This window comes from Crassostrea angulata, chromosome 7 (genome assembly GCF_025612915.1).
Source record: "Crassostrea angulata isolate pt1a10 chromosome 7, ASM2561291v2, whole genome shotgun sequence".
Classification (NCBI taxonomy): Eukaryota; Metazoa; Mollusca; class Bivalvia; order Ostreida; family Ostreidae; genus Magallana; species Magallana angulata.
In genome coordinates this window covers 50,344,280-50,372,243 of record NC_069117.1, presented here as the reverse complement: position 1 = coordinate 50,372,243, position 27,964 = coordinate 50,344,280, and the positions used below count along the sequence as shown (strand labels likewise).

Genomic DNA, 27,964 nt, shown 5'->3' with positions numbered 1-27,964 from the left:
AATGAATGCCCGTCCTCGATTTACTATACAAAATCACGAATGTCTGCTGACCCCTACTATGTTTTAAAGCTTCGTGCTTTTTATAAACAATAAATTCAGCGCTAAAACTTGTTAATTCTTATGGAATACATATCAATAGATTATGTTAGGGGAAAAAATATGCTTAATTTGATTCTTCTTTTTTTCCCTTTTTACCGGGGCCCATAAGTGCACTCGTCCTTTATTTATTTGAAATTTAAACAATACCTTGTTCAAATTCTCTCGTATTTTAGATAATTACATGTATATTCTATTGAAACAAATATCCAAACTTTAAAAAAAAATAATTTCAGGAAACATTGCTTAAATCTGTTGTGTACTATCTTTAACTCTTTTTGGGCTACCATACATATTGATAGCGATATCCTTCCTTGTTACTTGTTTTGCTCTCCTAAAGATGCTCTTTGTTCAGGATAATACACAAGACAACTATGGGCATGCTTTTTGTGAGCATCGAATGGAAAATGAAACTTTTAACGTGGCTGTGTTTTGGTTTTTCTAGCACAGTGGTTGGTAAGTCAGATTATCTTTTAATTTAAGCACTCTTATTTATGTTTTCATAATGAACCATGCAGGTCAAGTTTTATCTTTCTTCGAATTGTGAAAACATTTCTAGTGTGAAATATGAAATGTCAATTATCTCACCTTGATACTGAACGTATTAATGCAATATTTATTTTTCTTGTCGAAATAGACTAATTTCATTAGCATTTTACATTGGTATTAGAAAAACATGTTTTAAAATTGTGTTTGTTTTTAAAAAAATGTAAAGTTAAAAAGCAAAAATCTGTAATTTTATACAGATAAATGTAAATGTTAATATATGAACCTAATTAATTCAGATTATTCATATTTCTGAAATCCAATAATATTTATTCATATAACATTACGGGAGGAACTAAAATTGATTTTCAAAGATTCTTTTTAATTCCTTAATTTTCAACTTTGGCCTCACCCTTCTCCAGGTGATCAATGTTTGTTCAAACTTGAATCTGCGCAACATCAGCATGAGGAAGCTTCCACTTAAGTTTTATAATGTTTCTTTTATATATATATATATATATATATATATATATATATATATATATATATATATATATATATATATATATATATATATATATATATATATATATATATATTTTCTTCTTTTTTTTTGGCAAAATAGTAAAAATGCTTTTCTATTTATTTCTCCGAAAATTTCGATATCCAATTTGTGCCCCTTATCCCGAATTTCTCCACCACCCTCCCCAGATTCATATTTAAAATTTTAATATTACCAAAGATGTTTTCATAAATGGATCAACCTTTTCTGCCAAATAGTATTTAGTACAACATTTTAAAGATTTTTTTCTATATGTGTCTTCCTTTCCCACTGTTGTCCCAACCTACCCTCCGCTGATCATGATTTGAAAAAATTTGATCGACACTGTCGAAAGGTGTTCCAACCCAAAATTGTTTACCTTTTATTTGGATTTTAAAGGTTTGGACAAAAAATTCCTACGGTATATATATGTTAACTATGGCCCCACCTGTTTTAAGTTATGGTCCAATCTGCACTACATGAGGATGCATATTCACAAAAAAAATGTTTTTGGTTAAATGTGTTTTTAGAGGAAGATTTTTAAAGATTGTCATTCTATTTGTGTGATCTCCCATTGTAGCTCACGTGAGCAATTAGCTCGGAAGAACTTACATATACCAAACTATTGATACATACTATTTGTTTGATGTAATGTTTAATATATGTACATTTATTAAGCACGGTGTCTTCCCACTTAGCCAACATTTTGAAAAAAATACAGGTAAAATACAGGTAAATTTGTGTTGGCTAAGTGGGAATGGGGTGCATGTGAAGAACAAAAGAATTTAATTACCGGTAAGCTATAGTCTGTTTTCAGATAAAAGTAGGAAAGATAAAATATTTGTTAGCCTACAGAGGAATGAATATGAATTTAGCTTCTGTCCTAGTACTTTATATAATTAATTCAGATGAAAATATAATATAAAAAATTAACTGTTACATATTCCCTTATAATTTATGCCCTTGATTAAGGTACAGATATCATGGTTTGTCTATTTTCATCATTTATTGGGATAATTATATAAGCTGCCTTTTAAACTTGGCCTTGAAAAATATTGTAATTATAAGAGTCACGATTGAAATTTTATCTATAAATCATATGGGTCATATTTCAATTTTTCTTTTTTTCGATTTTCTTCGGTTTCTATGATTACTGGTATATTGAATACTTCCAATCTAGATAATATGAAATTAACAAAATACAAAAAACGCTTGAGTAAATTAAGTCCTTAATTATATTCCTAACGGTGATACTTCACATTTTATAAGATTTTATAATATTCATTGTATGATGATAAATACATCATTAGTTAAGAAGATAAAAAGGTAGAAATTGATAACAAATATACTTACATGTTCGTGTGAAAACAGACTATAGCCTCCTGATCACTCAGGTGTGAAAATCACAATGTTGGCCAAGATGGAATTAAGAATTTCAGAATGTTGGCTAAGTGGGAATAAACCTTAAGCACACGGACCACTCTCTCAAATTTGAATAAAATTGCCCGCGGGCCGATAATTATACAGAAGCTAATGTGATATTCAGACTGTTAAATTTACGCATCTTATATGCATTTACATTTTAATCCAAGATTATGGTTTCAGGTATATGTATGTACTGCAAATCCATACTTTCAATCACTAAAATGAAGGAATAAATGAAGGAATAAATGTATTATGATAGTTAAATAGGGGAAAACATCGATATTCATATAAAAAACTATAAAGTGTATTTCATTTTACCTCAATGTTTTCCATGATCAAGATGATTCCGTCATTTCAATTTTACAACAAATGTTATGCTGTTGTTCAATCTGCTCCTCGTAGTTTTTAATCGTTGACATGGTTATGTAGAATTAAAACCGACACCAAAAGAACCCCGACGTATAGATTGCAGATATAAACAATAAAATATTCAACATGCTGAAATAAAAAGAATATAACACACTGATATATGATATACATTTGTTTTTCAGTGAAAAACAAGTTACGACCTTGCATCTACTTTAGCTATCATGATTATTCTGTTATAATTGATACATGTATCTTTAAAATAAGAATATTATTAAATTTTGAAAATTAAGATTTCACTGGCATGATGCAAGGACTTTGAGGGAACATTGCTTCATATTTGTTCGAAATCAATAGATCTTTTTTAGGCTTTTTTACTCGTTATCTAAACATTACGGTGGTCACACCTCATTAACTGCAATGTGGATTCCTGGGTTTTTTCCTTGTCAGTTATAACTGACAAGGATAAACACAAAATATAAAACTCTTGTGAACTCATATGTATATTTGAAATAGGGAAAAGGGAAATCATAATAAATAAATATAAATTTTATTCCATGAATGATATTATAAATACTTGAAGAGAATTTTTTCATACAATATGTGCAACTCAAAATATGTATGTAAAGAATAATCAAAAGTAATCAAAAAAGTAATTATAATTACTTTGAAATGTTTAGCTATGATTGATTAGATTATGATTACAAGTAATGGAAAATCTATTATTCAATTACGATTATCCCATCCCTGCCTGTTAAATTGTAGAATCTATATAAATTGTTAAAATTGTGACGATTTGGCCATTACATGCACTTGTGCCCAGAGGAGGGGTTCAAAGTTTATTTTGGGGATATTGTTCAGACGTTAGATTGTTAGAAAAAAGACTCCAAAATTACAGTTATATGGGTGCTTCAGTCCAGAAATTAGCTAGGGAAAATCTTTAATTTAGTTTGTTATACTATAATATGCCTTGTATCCACAAAACCACAATGATGTATATTTTTTTCTCTATTCTGGAAACAGCAAATACTGACACAACAAAAAGTCTCCATATTTGACACAAAAATATCTGAAAAAAAAAAATTCAAAAAAGTTAATTATTAAACTACTCACTTTCGTATTTGACTTAATGATACTGCTTTGATAAGAGAAATGCTCTTGAATCATTAAAAATCATGGGAGTCAATTTCCGTGGATTGCTTAAATTTAACATGTTCACGGGGACGTAATTTCGTGTTTTTTTATACTAGGAAATACGACTTTATTACTCCAATCTAAGGATGTTACTTCTTGGATGAGAGGCACCCACGAATTACACGAAAATTAAGAAATTTAATGATATCACGGTACTTATTATAGCTCTAGTCATATATAAATTAAATAATAACGTTTCAGGTCATATTTAAATTAAATAAACAATGTTTTTAAAGTTTTCATAAAGACAAGGTAATTTTGAGACAATCCAAGCCTCTCAATTAAGTTCTTCAATACGGAAATAAGAAAACAAGGGAAACATATTTTTGTCGAAAATGTTAGTCTCCTATCAAAGTCTTCATATTTCCGCACGATATTAAACAATTGTTTAAGGAAGAAGGAGTCGTTCTTTAAATATTATGGGGTGATCATATACAGTCGGACGTGATCAAAATGTATAATAAGGATTGTATCAAACAATATCTAGAACGTTTTCCCAAACGTTTCGGAAGATGTTATTATACAGCAAAATTTAATATTGTTGTGAAATCAATGGAGAAATACCACTGCGACCTTTTTGATTACTTTATCAAACCTTTGTTATCATTATATGTATTCATATTACTTTTTACGCTTTTCCTTTTTTAAGACTACAATTTAGATAATATCATGTGTATAACTTATGAACCGTAAAGACAAATATCAGTATAATGCATTTCTTTGATTTTTATTAAACACAAACACATTTATAATTCTTATCCAGACAAGGCCTTATTGCTTCCGAAGTAGTCAATGCTCATACAAATTACTTATACTATTACATAAATGAAATTGATATTAATAAAGTATGTCGATTATTAAGTAAAATCTAATTTTCGAGTACTACCAGTACTTTAACGCCTTTCTTTATTTGCAACTAGCTTCTACGGGCCTAGTGGCTGCTGTTAGTGGCTGCTACCTTTATCTTTATATCTGCATCACGTTTTTTGTTCCAGCTGGTATCACACTGACAGTTATTCCCTCAAACGACGTTGAAGTTAACCAGACGGTGACATTAACATGCCAGTTAGATCCAAATCCAACTCCACCAATCATTGTTGCGTTTGCAAACAACTTCACAGACATCCTGTGTTCACTGGAATACAGTAATGGAAAGTGTATAAATACATCGGATGCTTGTTTAACTGGCTACAATGCTTCCTGTCACAATGAAACACTATACAGTCTACAGGTGCCTGTTTCCTGGAACTGGAATGGATTGTCTTTATACTGTCAAAACCTAACTTCCAAAAGTAACTCTGTCCTTCTTAACGTGAAAGGTATGGTGAAAAAAATTTGTTTTACAAGGTCAAGATCTGAGATGCAAGTTTTATTAAATCTATTAATTTTCTAGTCAGTTGGTTAGATATTTATTAAAATATCGCTAAAGAAGATACCCTTTCAAACAGAAATTTTATGACATTTCCCGTAGTGAAATGAACGTAAGCATTTTTGATATTGTGTTGGATTTTGACTCTGTAAAGGTAAGTAACAAACGTTGTGAGGTAATGGTGAGTTTAAAGGTGTCCAAAGGGAAAACTGAAGCGGACAGGAAATTAATATCATCTTAATTTTATCAAAACAAGCAGCTGTCTGAGTCAAATTCGGGCTATATTTCCCGAATTATTAAAAATGAAACAAGTCCTGATTTAGAAGTGATTAATATCGTTAACATCAATTCATCCTCATTTTAATTGCTGCATATATATAACGCTATAAAAAAATTTGGTCGAAATTTGGTCGAAAGTCATGTTTATACGAGTTTCCCAGAGAACAGACTACAGATCGCTAGATCGTGTTTAGCAAATATATGTTTTATATCTATTATGGAACATAAATTTGCTTTCACTAATCGTCTGATTTTTAATGCTGAAAGGGGCGTTGTCACAATTTTGGTCAAATTCTATTTTTTTTAAATTATTATTATTTACAATGCTTTGGAAAAGCATTTATAATGACAATATGAAATTTGAAAGTCAGTCGTAGAGTTATAAGCAAGATACAAAGGTCACAACTCTTTGTCATGTAAACAAGGCTCGTGCCCTGTTTTTCTTTACATACGTTCAATAAACGGTTAAAAATGTTTTCAAGCTGATTTGTATATCTTCTCATACCTTGTTTAGCATAGATAAACAGTTCCTAACGTTTAACACATTCATTTTAGGTCCAAAATTAGAATTTTCACTTTAACAGCTTTGTTTACATAGCAAAGAATTATAAGCTCTGTAACCCGCTTATAACTCAACGACTGACACTTAAATTTTAGTTGCCTATTAGAGATGCCTTACTGAAGCATTGTAAACATTTAAATCTGAAAAATGATTTTTGACTTAAATCGTGATTATTCTCCTTAAATGTATGTATGGATGTAAAGATTTAAGCTTAATTGCTAAACTTTAAAACATGTGTTTTGTGTTATTCTTAAAAATTAGGGGAACCCTGCAACCACGTAAATGAAACACCTAACCCCCCCCCCCCCAAATATACATACCTCCTAGAGCTTGGGGATAGAGAGACAAAAACATAATAAATTTAAAGTGGTTTTAAGATACTTGCATTATATTTACTTTCATCAAAGTTATATATTTATATGCACCCCCTCCCCCCAATAAAAAAAATGTTACACGTCGAGAGGGGATGCCTCTGCTTAGTGATGCCTTTGTTTTTAAATCACTTTGAAGTCTACTCTCTTATATTACTGTTTAATTTTCAGTACCAGTGACGTCAGTGACTTTGACCCCGACACCGATCTTTGCTATTGCTGGAAAACAGATAAATATAACCTGTACAACGCCATATTGTTATCCTCCAGCTGACATCACGTGGTATATAAATTTTGAGAACATGCCATCAAAAGACATATATAGATATACATACAAAGGTGGTTTAGTGAGAACTATATCAACATTGTCAACCACTTTTAACAAATCTGACAACGGAAACGAGATGTATTGTACAGCACGAAACCTGCCATATCAAGGGGTAAACTCAACGGTGTATACAGTGACGGTTATGTGTATGTATTCACTTTCTTTATATTACTCTACAACAATGTACAATAGGAATACACATAGCATGCGTAAACAATATGTAAAGGGACATAAAACTAAAAGTTGAAAGGAGATTATAATTTACTAAATTAGGCTCAAGTTTTTAAGTTTCTATTTTCCTATTTAGATGGTTCAAAATGATACCCCGGTATTTTAAAGGCCTCGTTATTCTGAATTCAAAACTCTTCACTCTTTTATGCATTTTGGAAAAGCAGTTTTTAAAAAATTCCTTTTTATTGTATATATCATTATTTTACATATTAAATCACTTTATCCTGTTTGATACGAGTCACTTGTTTAATATGTTGTAATATTTTCAAAGTACATTATTTGCAAACAAAAAATTGGTATTGATATATAACAATGACTTTAACTTTTGTATTTTGTACAACATTATACATGGTATATGTAAAATTTTAAAAAAATCATATAAGGTTTCTAAACAGAAAACTCATTCTGAAATTGATGAACAAACTTCGTGTAAACGAATCTTACAGCGAACGGACTCAGGCGAACTGAGATTGAGGCGAACGGCGTTAAGGTAGCAAGGGACAGTTTCGATATATTTGTAAAATTGAGAGTTCCTGTATTTGAAGGCTTATGAGTGTTGCTAAAATTCATGAAATGATTTTTAATGATTATCATTAGTTAGAGGGATGTCTGTTGTTGAAATTGATATGCAATATGTAGGCCCCTTATGATAGGTACATAAGAATCAGAAGTAAAATGCGAAACCTGCGGCTATGACTGTTGTGCTGACTTTACACAGTGAAATTGCAAGTTACAGACGGGAGGTAAAATAACATGAAAAGTAGGTGGATGGGACATTGTAAACTATACACCGGTAAGTTTCTGACATGTGATAGTGCAACATGCACGCGGTACGGAAGGTCAACCCTCTGCAAGGAATTAGCTGGGGGAGGTCAAAAAAGCTGAAAAATCATGAAAAATTAGCAAAATATAAAAGGGTCAAAATCTCATAAAAACCAGTATGTAGAGAATTTTACAGGTTTTGACTAATGATTTTCTTCAGAAATTGGTGATTGGTCTCATAAAGAGTGAATTAAAGGTAATTGTGCTGAATGGGAACTGAGGAAATTCTAGTTACAGAGTTCCAAAGACATGCATCCCTTGGCTACAATGAATTGTTTTAAAAAAAACTGTCCCCTGCCACCTTCAAGACTACATGGTATTTTCATATTTCTCCTTTAACTGTAATTTTGGGTGGATTTTGTACCATAAGTAATACATTTTGTGAAAATAGATGAATTCTTGGCTATAGATGTCATTACATGATATATTAGCTAAAATATTCAAGGGGAGTAACTCCCTCTTAAATGTGTAGAATGACCACCACTAGAGTAAATTGGCTAAGAGAGTAGGTATTTCCTATCCTGATGACAATTAATAGGCTTAAGTTAATTACTGAGATAAGAATAAACACTTTAAAACAGTTTTTATCAATTAAATCATTAAATTTATGAATTTGCAGCCATTTTGCTGTCTGATTTTATGAAATAACATTAAGCCACCTGACTTATATCCCTCAATTTTTTTTTAAAACAGCATATTTTTATTTCAAATGAACTTTACATGTAGACAAATGCAGTTATCAAAGTATACAATATGTCAAAAAACTCAAGTTTTTGCTCCTTCCTATCAAAAAATGGTATTTTAGATGTATTCACAGAATTGAAAAAGCCTCTTTCCAGTGGACTCCATTACCATTACATGTAGGATATGTAAATGTACATTTGACCTTGAAATAACATCTGCTATAATAATTACTCTTGAATGAATAAAAAACAACATATTTTTACCCTTTTATTCTATATATGCATCAAAAATGTAGAAAAACATGTAAAATTTGAACATTTTTCATGGAATTATCATTCGTCCCCAGGTACCCGGATGTGTTTGAATTTTATTTTAATTAAATGCACACATCACACTTGTAGGTCTTACTAATTTAGCAAAGTTAAAAGGAGACTAGAAACCAGAATATGTAAGATATCCACTAAATATGATTATAGGCTTAGTTTTTCATAAAAACAAGAAATCACATGTAGGGCGACATGACTTTTTGTGAATAAAAATGCTACAAATCATCCATTTACCAAAAAAGATCAATTTTAAATATCAGTGATGGTTGTTTTCAAATATGTGCAAGAAATGACTCAAGGAAACTGCCAAAAGTTTCATAATATTAGGTTAAAGTGTCCAAACTAATCCTTCTTGTGAAAATCAAAAGATAGGGGGAGGGTATACATGGAGAGGGATTTCTAAGTGATGTGATGCTTTTATCATGATAATATCAAGCAAATGTAAAAGTATTGAATAAGGTTTCTTATTTAAGGGGGTTAACCAACAGTTGACCTCTAAAAGATTAGGTAAAGATGCTTTATTTATGGAGAGCCCTATGAATCTGTGTTAAATAGAGGAAAGTGGAAATGGTGGGTTCACTTAAATGGCCATATTTTTCTTAAACCTCAATGGAATTGTCAAAATGTGGTGAACTTTTTCTCAAAATAGCATAAGCCTTTTAATTTAAGACAAGATGACTTTTCAGAGAATGTTAGTGTATGTTAAAGGTAGCAAGGGACAGTTTCGAATGAAGTACCCGTCAATATTTTTGTAAAATTGAGAGTTGCTATATTTGAAGGCTTATGAGTGTTGCTAAAATTCTTGAAATGATTTTTAATGATTATCATTAGTTAGAGGGATGTCTGTTGTTGAAATTGATATGCAATATGTAGGCCCCTTATGATAGGTACATAAGAATCAGAAGTAAAATGCGAAACCTGCGGCTATGACTGTTGTGCTGACTTTACACAGTGAAATTGCAAGTTACAGACGGGAGGTAAAATAACACGAAAAGTAGGTGGATGGGACATTGTAAACTATACACCGGTAAGTTTCAGACATGTGATAGTGCAACATGCACGCGGTACGGAAGGTCAACCCTCTGCAAGGAATTAGCTGGGGGAGGTCTAAAAAGCTGAAAAATCATGAAAAATTAGCAAAATATGAAAGGGTCAAAATCTCATAAAAACCAGTATGTAGAGAATTTTACAGGTTTTGACTAATAATTTTCTTCAGAAATTGGTGATTGGCCTTATAAAGAGTGAATTAAAGGTAATTGTGCTGAATGGGAACTGAGGAAATTCTAGTTACAGAGTTCCGAAGACATGCATCCCTTGGCTACAATGAATTGTATAAAAAAAAAACTGTCCCCTGCCACCTGAGGGCGAATGCATTTTAGGGTAAACGAAAAAACATTCCACCTGATAAGTAGAACAGTAAGATAGAGAGTAATATGGAATTTTAACTCTTCATAACCGATTGGTCTTCTTACCAATAACACGGACAAATATTATAATACTGATTAATATTAATTACCCTTGAATAAAAACCTCAAATTTTTCTGTGCATGCTTTATATAAATGACAAACTTTTAAATTAATATTAGCCTTTCGTAAAACAAAAACGGACAGAATGGCCATTAAGGAAAGAGCTACAAATGTTGGAATGTTAGTGCTTGGATTTTTCCTACGTCAGTTCGAACTCACTTTAAATCTAATGTATATCTCGTCATCAGCATTTTTATAAATATGAAGCAATCCGATAAAACATTATCTAACGAAAATTTCTCTTTTATAAAACTGACTATATCGTCATTTCTATCACAAACCTAAAACAATCGGAAAGCTGGAAAGCTTTAGAATAATCAACGAAACCGAAAGTGTTTGTTATATGCAGCAATGGTGAAGATCATGGTTCGCAACCATAGGTCAAGATTGCAATTTCTTTCTTAACCACGTAAGCGTTAAGAGAAAAGCAGTTACCAAAACGTCGAGATAAACCAATTTGTCTATTTGATTATTAAAACTTTATATTGCGTGAGCACTTGGAACTCTGGCTTAGTTTATAATAATCAAACTTAATTTGTTTTTAATGTGTTACTTTAATGAAAAAATCTTTAGAATATGTTTTACTCGTATGTTGTATGTATAGTAATTGTTTTGATAGTTAAACCGGAAGTGACCATTAACACAACAAATCCATACAGAATTAAAGAGGGACAAACAGCTATTTTAGAGTGTCAAGTGACTGATGCAAACCCAATCGATATACATGTAATTACATGGAGATGGTACAGAACAGATCGTCATCAAAGAGTCATTTATAGTAAACCACAATATATAATACCTAACATACAGAGAAACATGTCTGGGTTATATATCTGTACTGTCAGCAACCCTGCCGGGACATCTGAAGAGGTTACAATTAGCGTAGATGTTCTGTGTAAGTAGTGTTTATTTTTCGTAGAAAAATACCTATATATGATTTACAGAAATGAAACCGCAAAATTGACCCAAACTTGATTGTAATACTTGTCGTTTAAGTATATATTCTTCGAATATATACACCAGATGTTATATCAGTTATGCAAAGTTCATACAGTGTTTTTGAAGGATAGGAAGCTGAATTGGAATGTTCCTTGAATGCTGCTGACCCAAGCATTGGTACAGCAAACTACATTGAAGCGTTTAATAGGCACTTGCTCCAGAAAAGTTTCTACGTAATGTTTTGACTGACCTTTGTCCAATCAGATCGTAGCTTGGCGGAGTCAAGACATTGCCGCTCGTGACTTGAATGAGAGAGAGAAGAGAAAGAGAGAGAGAGAGCGAGAAAGTGAATTGAGTAAATTATAAGTGGTGCCGATGAAGGAATAATCATTAGTTATAAACTTGCAAACAAATTAATTAAGGTCTGTATATAAAAGTTACATGTATATCCTATATTAGCATAACTTTAAAGCGTTTTTTTTAACAATTGTGAAAATTTCTTTGGCCGCGCGCCGTCGATAACATGTACATGGATAAGAATGACGTAGCTAACCAACTAAATTTCCTAGCATGGAGTCCGAGAATACGGACATTGAATATTTTGAAATGCGAACGAATGATCACTTATGAACATGATGGATTTAGATGTAGTGTAAAGGAAAGGCAACTCAGGCGGATGCTTAGTGGAAAAGTAAAACAATGGCGGACAAATTTGTATTAAGGTAAAGAATGTTTCACACTGAGTAACCATGAAGAAAGTTTTTATACAAAGATATACTAGACCGTGATTTGTCACTTTATAAGATAACTATTGTCGATAGATAGTTCGCTCATCTGCGTCATCTATAATTTACTCCATTCACCTTAACTCTCTCTCTTTTCACTCTCTCTCTCAAATCAAGTCACGAGCGGTAATGTCTCAACTCCGCCTTCTACGATCTGATTGGACAAAGGTCAGTCAAAACATTACGTAGAAACTTTTCTGGAGCAAGTGCCTATTAAACGCTTCAATGTAGTTTGCTGTATTACATGGGCATAGATAAGAACAATCAATCCTCTTTTCAACTGGATTCAACTCTATTTACACTGTTCTTGATATAAAGAATGTCTGGTTATTACAGCTGTGCAGACAACAGCACAGGGGCATCAGTGTCAGTTAAATTACTCGTCGGTGTACAAAGTCACTCCTGATAAAAAAAAATATAATCAAGAACAATGTACATAATAAATTAATATTAAACGAAATTATTTGTATAAAATTATATAATTTTTATTGAGTTTATATACTCCAGAAATATTCCGGTATCATTTTGATAGATAAACCAGAGGTGACATCAAGTGTTCCAAATCCGTACATAGTTATAGAGGGACAAACAGCAACGCTGGAGTGTACAGTGGTTGATGCCAACCCTAACACTAGTATCACATGGGAGTGGTTTAGAACAGAAAGTCCGAAAAATATCATTTATAATGAATCCAGCTATGTTATCCCTAACATACAGAGAAACATGTCTGGTTTTTACAGCTGTATCGCGAATAACTCTGAAGGGACATCCCTCGCAAATACAACAGTCGATGTACAATGTGAGTTATGTATCAAATTTTGCATACCTGATTTTGAGTCATGTGCAGGTATTTCTACTTCAAATGACAAGCTATACAGCAGTTAAATTAACTACATGTATATTTATAAAGCAAAAGTTGTTTCCAATGGAATACTATCTGCACGACCTTAGGTGTATTATCATGGTGACTGTATATTTTTAGACACGCCCTACATAATTGCTGGTCCTAGCATCATGGTAAACGACAGTGACAGAGTCATAATCAGTCGAAAGATAGAAAGTAATCCCTTGGCAAATGCCAGCTGGTATAGCGGTCCAAAGTTATTGAAAACGGAGATGTCAGTGAAAAATGCCACATTCATCATAGATAAAGTTGTATGTACAGATACACGGAATATAACCCTTCTCGCTAGTAATGCAGTGGCACAAAACGTGACAGATTTAGTGGAGTTGATAATAAATTGTAAGTAATTTTTTAAGTTGAGAATTTAAAAATATTCTTTGCATCATTGATCAAATGAACTTGTTATTAAAGGGTTTGCATTGCCATTTAAAGATATGCACATTATATTTACATTTTTAACTGTCTTTGTCTCTAATCACATTACGATTCAATTTTGTATCCTAAAACCCAAAAACTTCATAAAACATAGGTGACACAAAATGGGCGTGTCTTATAGCATAACCGAGGAACTGTATTGGATGCGCCGCGTAGTAATACATAGCATGTGCTACATAAAAATAGTGGTTTTAAAATAATGTTGTTTTAAAGTGTACAAATTGGAAATAATATAGATATAAGTAATAGGAAATCATTCTTTGAATATTATGAGGTGATAATGTCGGTCGGAGTGTGTTCAAATATATAATAAAGCCTTCCAGGCTTTATTGGATTTGACCACACCCCATAAAAATTATCACCTCATAATACTCAAAGAACGATTCCTTATTCCTTAATTACAAAACAAACCCCTATGTTGTTTGTTACTAGATAACGATAATCAATGAACGTGTAACTTATTTTATAAAACAAATGTGGGAATCTTGTTGTAAAATATATACTTCCAAAAGTTTTAACACTTAAAGATGTCCAACAAAAAGGTGTATTATTTGAATTTGAATTATAGAATTTAAAAGCATGGTTATCATGGGCCCGTATTTAAGTTATATTTTCAAAAAATGAAAACTTAACCGTTAGATTTTAGATAAATTATGTTAGAATTATTTTCTAGAGTCAAATTTTGGGTTTTACTATATACTGAAAGAAATATAATTGTTCTGACTACCATCAACTCAAAATGGAACAACTTTTTGTTTACGCATATCTTTAAGGAATAGATAATTATTCTTTGAGTATTATGAGGCGGTAATTTCGGTCATGCGTTATCAATCCAATGAAGACCGAAGGCTTTATGATAGATTTAATCACGCCCCGACCGAAATTATCACCTTATAAGTTTCGCAGCACAGTTAAGGCTGTCAATAAACTCCGTTCAGACAAAAAGTACGGGAAATGTGCATTATGACATCACAGTATATTACAAACCTCGAAAGTACTTATTAATCTATTTATTAGTAAAATTAACTTATACTAATCTTTTAATTAAAAACAACAAATGCTATTACTTACAATTTTGATGTCCGTTATATCGTACACACTGAAAAATAAGCGAGATGTCATTCTCGCTGTACTACAAAATATGACGTCATATGCTTCAAAATGACGCATTAAAGTAGATCCAGTGTTCTGTGACGTCACAATTTTTTGTAAAACTTTGAATTCTTTAAAAATTGTGCAAGATAGTTTTATTTATTTTATGTGAATATAATCACATGGATGTAATTAGAATTATTGGTAGGTTCAAGATATTTTCGCACTTAATTTTATACTAAATTTCCAAATTTTCATATATTTTATCTGTGCAAAGGGGAAATAACTCTTTTTCTGACTTTTCTCTCAGTTGTATGTCTAAATGCTATAGTTTTTCTTATTCCAACGATTAATTTAAAAATATTTTTGTAATTTTAGTTTTCTGATAAAGTTGACATTAAAATTAAAGAAGAAAAACAAATTTCTGCCTACAAGATTTTACTTTTAACAAAAAAAAATTACAATTTTCTAATGCTAAAATATGCTTATGTTTATGTTTATCTGGCATCTCAAAAAGTGTGATGACATGTGTATTTTTTCTAACAATTGATGACATTTAAGTCTATTAAGTCGAAATCAGTTCAGTTTTTGAACTTTCCTCAGAGAATTTTACGAGTATGGAGCTACCTTAAGTTAAATCATTGAAGGCTATCGTGCAGTTTTATAGTGAAGAAAAATAAATGTCATACATTAACGGAAAAGAGTAAATGAATATTTTGTTTAAAATTATTATTAGTAGAATGCTACCTATATAGTCTTATTTTCATTTTGTTAAAAGTATGCATCGTATAAAGAAGCCACCTCGGTTTTGTATAAAATATCGTATATCTAAAATCTGAGTACCTAAATAAATCACTTAATTGCAAGGGCATACACTTACCTGATCCCGACAAACTTTTACATGTGAATTTGAAATATGCTATGTAACTTAAAAACTTCTACGATCCTTGTAAAATCTTACAAATTAATTATTTTTTAATGAAATTAACCCTGTGACCTTCAAAATTATTAAGCATATGCATCATAAATTACGGTTTCTACTAACAAATATTTTTATCTTAAAAAGTTCCCACCGTTTTTCAAAATCTACGATATAACATCAAGTTATTTCATAATTCAGTTGTGAATTTTGACATGATTATGCCCTTGCAATATTGAATTTTTTAAATCACCTCAAAACCACAAATACATCTGCTTGTACCATGCGACTGCCATATCACGTGACCACTATGAACATAAAATATTGTACTGTTATATATATATATATTTTAGAAATATATTGCATTTGAGTGACTGTTATTGATTTTAAAAAGGACATGCCAGTTTAACTAAAGTATACGTGTTTTCATCACAAAAATTTGCCCATATTTTTATTGACTGCCTTAACTGTACTGCGTTCAAATATCGATTCCTTATTATTTATATTTATATAATTTTCAGCAATGTTCAAAATGAAATATTTAAACATAAGTAAACAAACCCCGCTTGCGCCTGAATTGTACGTCATTTGAATTTATTAGACTGTATAAGGCAAAATTGATATGTAATTTTACCACAGGCAAAAACAATAAATAATGTAAATTTTGATGAATAACCCTTTGAAAAGTGTCTTATATGATGAAGTTATTTACTAAGACTACAAACAAAAGGGATAGGTTTTGATGTTACAAGATATAAACAAACCACAGTACACTCAGCATATGACGAATTAATATCACCCAAGTAAATAGCTATGTTTTTAACAATATTTTCACTATACATTGCACACTTGTGCTACAGAAATTAAGCAATTATAATGAAACTCATATTACTAGCACATTATAGCATACAATACTGAATGAATGAATAAGAATGTATACCTAATGTAAATTGAATAAAATATTCCCAAGCATACCTCAAACCTTTAACTTCAAATCCTAACACCAAAATAAAGAAGCTTCTTTGATATCTTTAAACTTATATACATGTGTATGTATATAAAAGACACCGCACATATATGGACGATATATTCATGGGGACCACTTCTCAAAGATTTGGGTGAATGACATTTTTGTTGAATGATTCCGTCATGTTGAATGATTCCGTCATGTTTTGAAAATAAAAATAAAACTTATGAAATTTTTTTTCAGGTAAGCCACAGTCATCTCCTTCAAACATAACACTCTCTGTGACAGACACCACTGGGATTGAATTTTCAGCAACAGTTATAGCGCATCCTGAGCCTCGTTTTGAATTAAGATACGATAATGGAACAATAAACAATAGGATGATGGGAACTTTGCATAGAAATGCTGTGAATAATTTTACTATTTATTTTAATCAAACAGTAGTAGAACCAAACGATTACAGAACCTATCACCTCATAGTAAGCAACTCTTTTGGAGAAACAGCGGTATTCGTGAATGTATTACCACAAAGTGAGTACTCTTAATGAAATAAGAATCAAAAGTTAAACATCTAAGCTTTAGTTAATTCTATAATTGTCAGCTCATTTTATATTTCATTATAAACATTTTTTTTGGATATTTGATATTTATCATAATATTATATGTTTGATTTTTGCATAAACTATGAATTTGAAATAACTGTATAGTAAAGGATTTGTTTGCAAAACATTATTTGAATTAAAAGATCAAAACACGAATAAATAGAGAACACCTTTAAAAAACTTCTTTTCGAAAACAGTTTGACCAGAAAAACTCCAATTTATGTAGAAGCATCGTCAGATAGTGTAGAATCAAGTATATTCAAATCATGGTCACCGAGGGTTTGGTGGCGCCACAACAAAGGGATGATTTTTTACATAAGAATATATGGAGAAAACTTTAAAAATCTATACTACTATATTAAAATAATAGACTCGAATTTTTAAGCTTTAATACCGATAAATCAGAAGAGTACTGGCTTTTTTTAAAATATTTAAACATCATTGGTACTTGAAGATTACCAATTTGTTTTTATTTTTCTCAATCAAGCTTCGTTAATTAATAATCAACGAAAATTGCTCAAAAAATTCCGGAAATCATCTGAATTTTTTGGATTTTACAATCTTGCACATGCGCATTACATTCACACTAAACCACGGGAGGCTCTTTATTTCATGTTTCCACAATATCACATTTGCATGGGTAAACTTGGAAACGATAAAACAAATGCGTGTTAATTTTCATTGGAAATTTATCTTTTCATAAAAGAAAATACGGGAGATAACTCTTACACAGTGCATTTATTAAAAAAATTCCGTGAGTTTCGAATGTCAACATGGTGTGTAAAAAACGTTGTTGAAATATGTTGAATTCTGCAATTATATAATTAAACTTTTTAAAGAAAGGTATTTACAGCTTCAACATGGTTTGTTGTGAACAATTTGACTGTTATTTTCAATGCAACTTTATTAATTTTCTCCAGAGATATAAATAAAATGTTATCTTTGTCTCTGTTTTCTCCAAAATCGTTTTGGAGCGATTCTGCAATTTTCTGCTACATTACGGGAATATGGGAGGCATTTTAACTGTGGTGAAGGCCTTTTCCGAGACACAGATTATTCAAACTCAGCAGAGTGTAGTGAAATTAATTGCCTAAACATTATTGTAGGCTTCAAGTCTGGTTATGCAAATGTCAATAATATACGGTGTTTCGATGTATCTTTTTTGTAAATGCCAGTTATCATATGCAATGTCATCCCGTGCGTGCACGGGTCAAAGTCTAGTCTTCTTAAAAATCTTTTGGCCACAATAGCTCAAAGTGTGAAAACATCCTAAGGGTAGGGTAAGACCACAATAGGGGGATGTCAAATTTATACATAAGAAGACATAGAGAAAAAATCCTTTAAAATCTTCTTTAAAAATAGCTGTTTGTGTGAAAGCATATGTTGTGCAGATTAAAATTTCATCAAACCATGAATCCCTGGAGAAAAATGGGGTCTAAAAGGGGAGATTTTAAGTCTTTATTAGTGCAAAGGAATAGAGAAAAATATTTTCACAAATACAATGTAATAAAACACCAAAGGGGCTCTGTTTTTACCATAAAGAACTGTGAATAAAAATTGACAGATTTTCTTACTTTTTTTGCAATATATACTGTACTTATTTGTCAATATATACGGAATTCGAAACTGTCATGCTTATTTGATCAGCATTTGTTGCTCAAATGAGCAATATGGTCCCTGTGCCTCTTGTTTTTTGTTTCAATGAAGTAGTCACTTTAACTTTTGATAAGCAATTTGTCCGCGACTGCTGTTTTCCAGTTGTGTTCATTTGTTAGCATGTAAAGTAATTTTGTTTTAATGGGTCCACTTTTTATTGTAATCAATTACAATTTTAAGATACCAAATTTGATATAAGATTTAAAAAAAAGAAAAAAAACAATGGTCATAAAAACGCTTTGGTTGGTAACTTTAGGGACTGACTGACTGAATTATAGATGCTTTGAACATAGTTTATTGATTGCTCAAGAGGATCAGAAACAAGTTTTAATAACTACTAGTTTTCCTCCTTAAATATTAGAGTAATTGTCATGCATATAAATTTAAAACAAAAGAAAATATATTACAATATTGATATACACAAAAGCAAATTATTTGAATCTCAAAATTTGTCTATAAACGTATGCACAGGAGCAAAAATGATTTTGTTAATTTGTAAAGGCATTGTAAAGGTAGGTTGAATTCCAGACTGACAGTTAAAACATATTCTTCCAAACTTGTTGTGTGGGTGCATACATGCTTAAAATGACTACGTGAAATGAAGGCATGGCAAATTACGAAAAGTTATTTCAACAAAATTACTTTTTTTTTTATTGATTAGATTAAATGTTTCTGTTCTCTAACGATCTTAGAGTACTAATAGTTGGAAAGGTAACTATATCTATTTGAAAAATTATGGGCCTAATGAGTAGAAAAATAATCCAATCTATATGCCTAGCGTAAAAATTCTTTTTAAGCACAGGTGCCAAACTCTGAGCAAGTAAACACTAGATAAAAAATCTTTATTTTGAAGGTAATTACATAACAATTCCGTATTTTGTTTTGGCAAAAATATACATGGTTTTTAAAAAAAAAAATTAATCGTAGGTACTTTCGGTTCTTAATAAACTCAAAATAATTAATATAATACGTACTTTAAATGATGTTAACTTTTAATGACAGGGAAACCAAGTATGCCGAATATTACTGAAATTGTATGTGAAGTAACGAGTGCCAAAGTTCAGTGGATATCATCATTTAATGGCGGAGATAACCAGTCATTTACCGTAACTGCTATGTATGGACAAAATAAAGAAAGTAACTCTAGTACTATATCTGATAAAGGAGAAAATAGGATTCATTCTGTGTATGTACAAAATCTTCAACCTGCAACGACGTACATTTTTTATGTTTCTGCACTGAACCGCTACGGATTGAGCTTTTCAGAAAACATGAAATGCACGACATTAGAAGGTAAAAACAAGACGACATGTAAGAAGAGTTCAATGAATGACCCATATATGTATTACCATTTCATGGTTTTGTGTTAAATGTAGAATATTTTACGAATTAAAATAGGTATAAGCTATGCTTATAAATTCTAACTTACTCATTCACAAGTTCAGTGTTAATTACAAAATGATCCTTAAAAATGTTTCAAAATGTTAAAACTTCAACTAAAAACAGAAAGAAAGTGTATTCATACTCTTATAACAATCTGATGGACTTATTCTATTAAAATAACAACAACAACAGCAGAAAACCCTCAGATACTTTAGTGGGGTTTTTTTAATCAACAATTTGTCTTTTTGATCATAATTTTTTCTAAGTTAATGATGTTTAATATTAACTTTAACTTAGTAATAACTGTATTGTTGCTCTGTTTTGCTCTTTGGATGATGAAATATATTTAATGTGCTAATACATCACATTCTGCTTTAGTGTTACATCAAAATTGTACATATTTTCATACTGATTTTTAAAAAATATGATTTCTTTGAGTTCATGTTTTTTCACGTTCTTAAAATTGAGAAATGATAATTTATAATATCATGTTCAATTTACCACTTTTTGTCAGTTTAATTAAATTCAATTTAATTTGATTTTAGATTTTTGTATAATATCTCTAACATACTCATTTTGTATTTTATTATGATTTTTGATTCTGGCTTCTGTATTATGATGCTTTTAACCTTATTTTTTCAGAGTCGACTGATAATTCCCCAATAATTACCCTAGGAGTGGCTGCTGGAGGGATGACTCTAGCAATGGTCATCACTGTTGTTGTCCTGGTTCTTAAAAGATCCAAAAAGCCAGGTAAAATAACCTTTATTATTTTCTGTAATACACTTATTCATAGTGGATAATTTATTTGTTGTAGTATTTTATCTATTTTTATTATAGAATTTTGACTGCTGGAAAGCAATATGTGACTTATTTTTTAAAAATAATTTTCTCTTCAATAATGCTGAAGATAAACTGATGATTAAACGAAAGGAAAAAGTATGTGGAGTTATTTACATTACCGATTAGCCCCAACCTAACAGAAAGTAAACTCAACTAAACCCTGGGTTTTCTTTCTGGGTTAACTCTGGGTTGACTTTGTGTTTACTAGAGTGGACCCAGAGTAAACCCAAAGTAAATCCAGAGTAGACACAGAGAGTAATCCCAGTTAGAAGTATAACCCTTAAAACAGACGCTAACTGTGTATTCAGAATATACAAGGGGGAGAAATTACAGGCAGTAGGATGGTAAGATAAAAGACGGGTCTGATTTTCACTTCAGTGCGTACTGTTGACATCAAAAGCAATATCCAAGTAAACCCAAAGTAAACCCCCAGTGGACCCAAGTTTTCAAAAAGTAAACCCAGGGTAAACTCAAAATAAACCCAAAAAGTAAACACGGGGTTTAGTTGTGGTTTACGCTGGTGTTAGGTTAGGTCTGATTGGTACTTGACGAACCACAATAATGTATTACTATAGAATATATGCCTAATTTTTTTTCAGACAACAAAGAAAGGGATTTTGATAGGTAAGTTCGCTGATAAACCCGCTATATGCTCTATATACTGTGGTTTCATTAATATTCAAGGGTATCAATTTTCGTGGATAAAGTGAAAATCACAGTTTCAAGGATGCGTAAATTCGTGGCCAATGACCCTATCAATGCAAAATTTTAATAGAAATTGCACTTTAATGAACATAAAATTTCGTGGATCAACTTAACAAAGAAATCCACAAAAATTGGTATTCAACGAATATTGATGAAACCACTGTAATTATTCTTTGCAGGGTGGGTATATTTCATAGTGATCTTGTTAGGTGTTTCTTATATTTGTTAAAGACAAGAGTCTAGAAACTTTCAAATCATAAAACCGACATTTTTATATAATTGTTTTGTAGCCAGGCGTTTATCTGACAGCGAAATTTTTACTATTTACATTTAAATATGATAAATGATGTGCATTTTAGTCACGAAACAATACATACATATTTTAGAGGATAATTTTTTTGTTTTTTCTAATGCAACAATTGTAGGTATTAAAGTGTCCCACTACACTTTAAAATATGTTCTCAAGTCAGCAGAAAATTACTTGATTAAGATCGATGTCATAATGGATAAAAAGCATTTCAGTCCAATAGGCACTTTAACCACTAAGCTACGACGTTATACACCCCAAATGAACTATATAAACAGTTTAACAAATATTTAAATCGCCATCTTGTGAGGTAGTGTCTTAAAAAGTATAAGTCTAGGTGTAGTGAGGTACCTTAAGTCTTACCAACTAGAAACAGTTTTTAACTCATTAACAAAATGTTTAAAAAATATATCCTAAAATGGCATATTCCAGACCAAAAAAAATTGACCTCAATTTTAAAAAATCTTAATTGAAATTGTTTTTGTTAACTCACGATCGTTTTCGTTGTTGCTTCTGTAAGAACTGACCGAGAAATGATCAAATTAAAAAACAGAAGACACGATAGTTGAAAGAGCCCACAGTACTGTACGCATTACGTCTTATTCTAACAACAGGTTTTTTTTAAATTTTTTAACAGGAATAACCCGAATGTAAAAACGACCGAAGATGCCTCACATTACACAACACTTGAAGGTAACTTTTTTAAACGTTATTTTGACTAATTCAACTCACCTCGTGTATATCGTCTTTTCCATACCATCAATTCAAAATTTCAACTTCAATGAAACATGGACATTGTAAAATTAGACTAGATATTAACACATGTTTAGAACGAATGCTTGGAATGATTTTTTATTAAATTGTGTTTCATTGATAATTTTGTTTTTAATTTTGAGATTTTATAGAAAACAAAAATATATACATATGTACGAAATAACTTTATATTAGAGAGTTTATGTTGCCCAAGTCATGATATCGGTATTCTCGGTGGAATCCGCCATCATTATCAGGTCTACGGTATTCTTCGACATTCTTAGTACCCACTAAGAGCGTTCGCATACGTAATGTACGCTGTTGCCCCGACAATTGTAATGCCCCCAATGTCACAACTTCTTTTAATCTGACATTTACCAGTCCTCAAAGTACCATGCTTCAGACGCCACGCCGACTTACCCACACGTTAGGCCTCCAGAAGTCATCCACGACCGTCGAAAAAATCCTATTGCTACATTTAGCTGCTATGGAAAAACTAACAAAAAACCTTCAACAAATTTGTTGACAAAGCATAACACAATGTTCCACTAAAAGCCCGCCAGGCAAAGTACAAAACGCCAAAGCAAATCACAAACAACACACAAGGGTACAGCAAAAAAAAAAATAACACCGGCCAACACGGCAAAAATGTGACCATTTTTGTTGACATGTAACAAACGTATACCTAAAATGAAGACAAGTAAACGTGGCACAATTTAAAGTATACAACTCGGACACGCTGACAAATAGAGATACTACAGTAGTTTAAATTAGACGTTTTAGATGATTATTACTTCCAGTATAATAATCAAAGTACTGAAAGCCGGGTTCTTTTGGTGTGTCTTTATGCATATTGTGTAGTAAAGGCTGAAAATTTCTCTCTCTCTCTCTCTCTCTCTCTCTCTCTCTTTGTCTCTCTCTTTCTGTCTCTCTCTCACTCTCCTTCTTTCTCTCTCATGCTTTTAATGTCGGCAAAGCGTCAGAGAGCGACCAAATTTTGTAAGCAACTATAAACAAAAAATAATATGTCTATAGAAAAAAGTTTAACAGTTGCTGCCTTGAATATTGCAACAAGCGTTATATATTCCATCCCCATTTCTTCAACGCGCAGCAAATTAGTTAATGGATATTCATGCGCATTGTATGTATCAAAAATGCATAGTCTTGTTTTTAATAATGTTATGGAAAAAATTTTTTAAAAAAAAATAGACAATTCTCTCGAAATTAAAAAGAAAGAACGAAAAGCCAACACTTTAAACAAAACGTGTCTCTTTGTGTACAATTTGGTATAACGGGAGTTATTCCTTTGACGCTGTTCGGTTTTTTGTTTACTTTTGAAGTTGTGCTTTTTATAGCAACATTGGCGATTTGCCTGCTTACAGCCAGGACTCTGCTTTCAACAGAGCCCGACTAAAAATAAATGAGATTAACTTATCCTGACAGGAATATACACAACTCTATCTGTATAATATCGAGGCTCTAAACTGGATAAATCATCAAACATATCGAACTTGATTGTGACAATAACATGTTAGATAATTGTTATTATCTTTCTTATATTTGCAAAACTATGTGTATGTTAAAACCAATTGGCAATTTATAAATGGTAAATATATTTTGTAAAATATTAAGCAGTTTATTTTACTTAACTGTATATAGAGATTGGTTCATGGCAAATAGTTTTTGATTTAGAAACAAATCATTTAAAAGTGTTTCAATGTCAGATTTCGATATGTTCAAGTCATTTTGCATGTAAATATTGTCATATTGTTAGATTGATTCAAGTTAATAATTTATTTAAGTGTTGTTTTCAATAAAAAAATTATCTCATTTTTAGAACGAGATATTACTAGAGAAAGGTGAGTAATATAATTGAATAGCCGTAACCAGTATGATATTTTTAATAAATTCATGAATATAATTTAAGATATTCTTCGGAGAATTTCTCATACATAGCGGCGACACATCAATATATATTTAACTGGCTTCATCGGTATTTGTTGAACACTTATATTTACCTATAATCTATCGAGTTATTCTTCTCGTCACCTTACCACGATTTTCAAAATAAATACACCCGTCAATGGGGTACAATTGAAATCGTTAAAAGGAAGGAAAAAATCTAAGATTTTTCATTGTCATAGCATCTGTTTTGGGCGAAAACAGAATCTCCATTTCAAAATACTCGTCACAATATTCGCACAATTTGTTACGTGATAACCAGGGTACTAAGGCAATACTTAATTCCTGTAGATTTTTTATTTACGCCTAAAGCTATAGAGGGATTGTTTCAAAATTAAGAAACTGGACGTTTTTCATTCTAGTGAATAAATGTAGTATGGTAGGAAGGTATTTAAGATTTTCGAATGATGCAAAAATTGGAACGGAGTTAAGCAGATTTTGCGGTTTGGATGATCATTAAATCTGGAATTAAAGTTTTAAAAAAATACCAAAATTGATAAGGATTGCGATTGTGGACAAATTACCGACTATTTAAAAGCCTGATATTTTCAAAAATGCCAAAAATAGATGTCAACAAAATTTGAATTTGCAAAATGTAATCTATTAAGTGATACTTAAAAGACAGTGCACGAGTCATTAATAATGTCATTAGACGTCATTATCAGATTATTCTATCATAAACATTTTGTTTCGCTTTATAAAGAAATGAATATTCAAATGTCTGTTATATTTCTGTCTTACAATGTTTATGTGTCTTAGTATTAATACCATAGGCACGTATTATATGGTTTTAAACACCCGGATATTAATAATAACTGTTGTACATGTATGTTTTAAGAAAAGTTGATAATGACTGACCATTATCATCATCATCATTATCATCATCATCATCGTCAAAAGACCCAAAAAGTGTATGTTTAAAAAGGGTTTTTAGGAAATATTCTTTTAAAAATGTAAATGGATGGTTGCATGAACTTGTTGTAACTTTTTATGTTTCAGAAACTTTTATGAGACATTAACACAAAATAAGGACGCTAATCACTATGAAGCTTGTCTAATTACAGGTAATGCAATGCTTTCAATAACTTGTCAAAATAGTTTACAAACTTTTTTTTAAAGATAAATATTTTTTTTGATTTGTCTATATTTAAATGAGCAACTAAGTGTTCTTCTTCTTGTGAAATCACGACAGGATCGTTGTTTTGGACGATTATCTACTGCAAAAGCTATTATTTTACGTGGACGGTTAGGCTGTCTTACCTTAACGCCACTGTTCCTTATTTCCATTTTACCACCAACACGTGCGCTTGTGATTGGTGGTGTCCCTGTTATTGATTAAGACGAAAATGATTTGGAATGAAACAAAAACCAAATAATTTTATCGATGTACATGTACATACATTATATTACTCAGTTCCTTGCGCACGGGTATTCTCTATGATATACACTTTTTAAAATAATGATAACATATTTGTTTTACAGAAAGTCAAGAAAATAATAGGTAAAATTCCAACTGCATGTCTGGCTCTCTAGGTTTCTTCATCTACTTATATTCATCTTCTTATTTTTTATGTATTTTGATACCAAAATGGGTAAAACGCAGATAAAGACAACCCAAAAGTATTTTTGTTTCTTATTTAACAAACTTGTCTCAAACATTTGAAATATTCAATTATATACAAGTACATATGTTAATTTAGATGTTATAAAATCATAAATAATTTTATCCTGATATCATTCTCATTGCAGTAAAATGTATGAGAGCTTAAAAGAAACCAAAAGTAGAGATAAACGAAATATTTTTGACAAACAGGTTGTCTTGAAGAATCCAAAAGGTAAGATACACGGTAGTTATATACTACATGATGTATTTTCATCAACATTTATCTGTATTTAAGTTAAGTTTAAAGGGAAAAGGATGTTTGTGTGCAAATCAGTGAAAAACGTTACTGATTCTTCCATTAATGTTTATGGTATAATTGCATTGCATTAGTAATTCTATCCAATTCAATGAATGATTACTTCTACTTTGTCGTTTCCGGACAGCTGTATTGTTTATTTCATCACTAATGAAAAATGACAATAACAAACTGTAAACCATCTCAAAAGTTTATAAAACGAAACACACATGTAAGGAAGAGCAACACAGACCTCTAAAAAGATAGAGGTAGGATCAAGTGCCTAGGAGGAGTAAGCATCCCCTGCTGACTGGTCACACCTGCCGTGTTCTCCTTGTGTAATATGAATAGATGTTTGCACTTGATTCTTGAGTTTAAGGTAACATTTCACATTTCTATTTATAGATTTGTCTAATGTATACGTTAACCACTCTGGGACGGCGAAAACTGCGGAATACGTAAACCTCTCGTTCTCAAACTAAACTCTTTTTGCCTACAACAAATAAGTTGTTACAGCTGACTTCTTAATCTTTTTGATTGTACTTTTAAATAGATATAGTATGACTGCAGCGATATGTCTCATCCTTTTCATGAATTAACGAAACATCTGCATAGATGCATAGCTACAAAAAAGATGTTCTTTAGCAAACATTAATAAGCTACTATTACAAATTATTTAATTCAACGAACATTTTTTTATTTTCTACTCGTCAATTTAATTATTGTTCTAAAGGTTTTATTTCATTTTATTTTTTATTGTTCAAAATCATGTAATAAAATATCAAGTGCATACTTTTTAATAAACTATCGCTATTGCAATCTCAATCTGAGATTGAATATGCATTAAATGATATTCACAATGTACCAGTAGCCTTGTTTGTTAAAATACGTTGGGTTTTTTTTCGGGGGGGGGGGGGTTACTGTGGGTATTAATGTAAGTTTCATCCAATCAGAGCAGCAAAATAGCATTTTTAAAGTAGCTAGTTACAAATATAATTAAATATTTTGACATGAAAATTGCAGTTCATTTAGCTTTAAGTTCAAAAGATCATTTGTCTAATCTATGTGCACTTAACTTTTCATTGTTTAAAAACACGCATGATTCATATTAACGAAGCTTTTTTTTAAACTCATTCAAAGCAATTGTTATGATACTCTTTAAGATTAATTTTTAATTGTAAAAAACTTCATTAAATATTTAATTCAT

General features: G+C 31.0%; 1 protein-coding gene across 1 annotated transcript; it reads left to right on the top strand.

Annotated features, from left to right (window-relative positions):
• Window positions 1-419: 419 nt before the first annotated feature.
• LOC128191855 (hemicentin-1-like) lies at window positions 420-27,964 on the top strand. The gene is made up of 16 exons (XM_052864185.1): window positions 420-552; window positions 5,104-5,427; window positions 6,861-7,163; window positions 11,227-11,502; window positions 12,864-13,130; window positions 13,314-13,574; window positions 16,892-17,179; window positions 19,909-20,199; window positions 20,932-21,042; window positions 21,732-21,756; window positions 22,782-22,837; window positions 24,735-24,756; window positions 25,859-25,923; window positions 26,342-26,360; window positions 26,609-26,694; window positions 27,163-27,964. The coding sequence occupies exons 1-16, from the start codon at window positions 471-473 to the stop codon at window positions 27,237-27,239; spliced, it is 2,553 nt and encodes an 850-aa protein (XP_052720145.1). The 5' UTR covers window positions 420-470; the 3' UTR covers window positions 27,240-27,964.

Bases quoted from the DNA above. Each gene is read 5' to 3' on its own strand.
- LOC128191855 (XM_052864185.1), top strand. From the start codon at position 471: ATGGGCATGCTTTTTGTGAGCATCGAATGGAAAATGAAACTTTTAACG. The intron at 553-5,103 runs GTAAGTCAGATT...TTTTTGTTCCAG, and splicing joins TTTTTCTAGCACAGTGGTTG to CTGGTATCACACTGACAGTT. The intron at 21,757-22,781 runs GTAAGTTCGCTG...ATTTTTTAACAG, and splicing joins AAAGAAAGGGATTTTGATAG to GAATAACCCGAATGTAAAAA.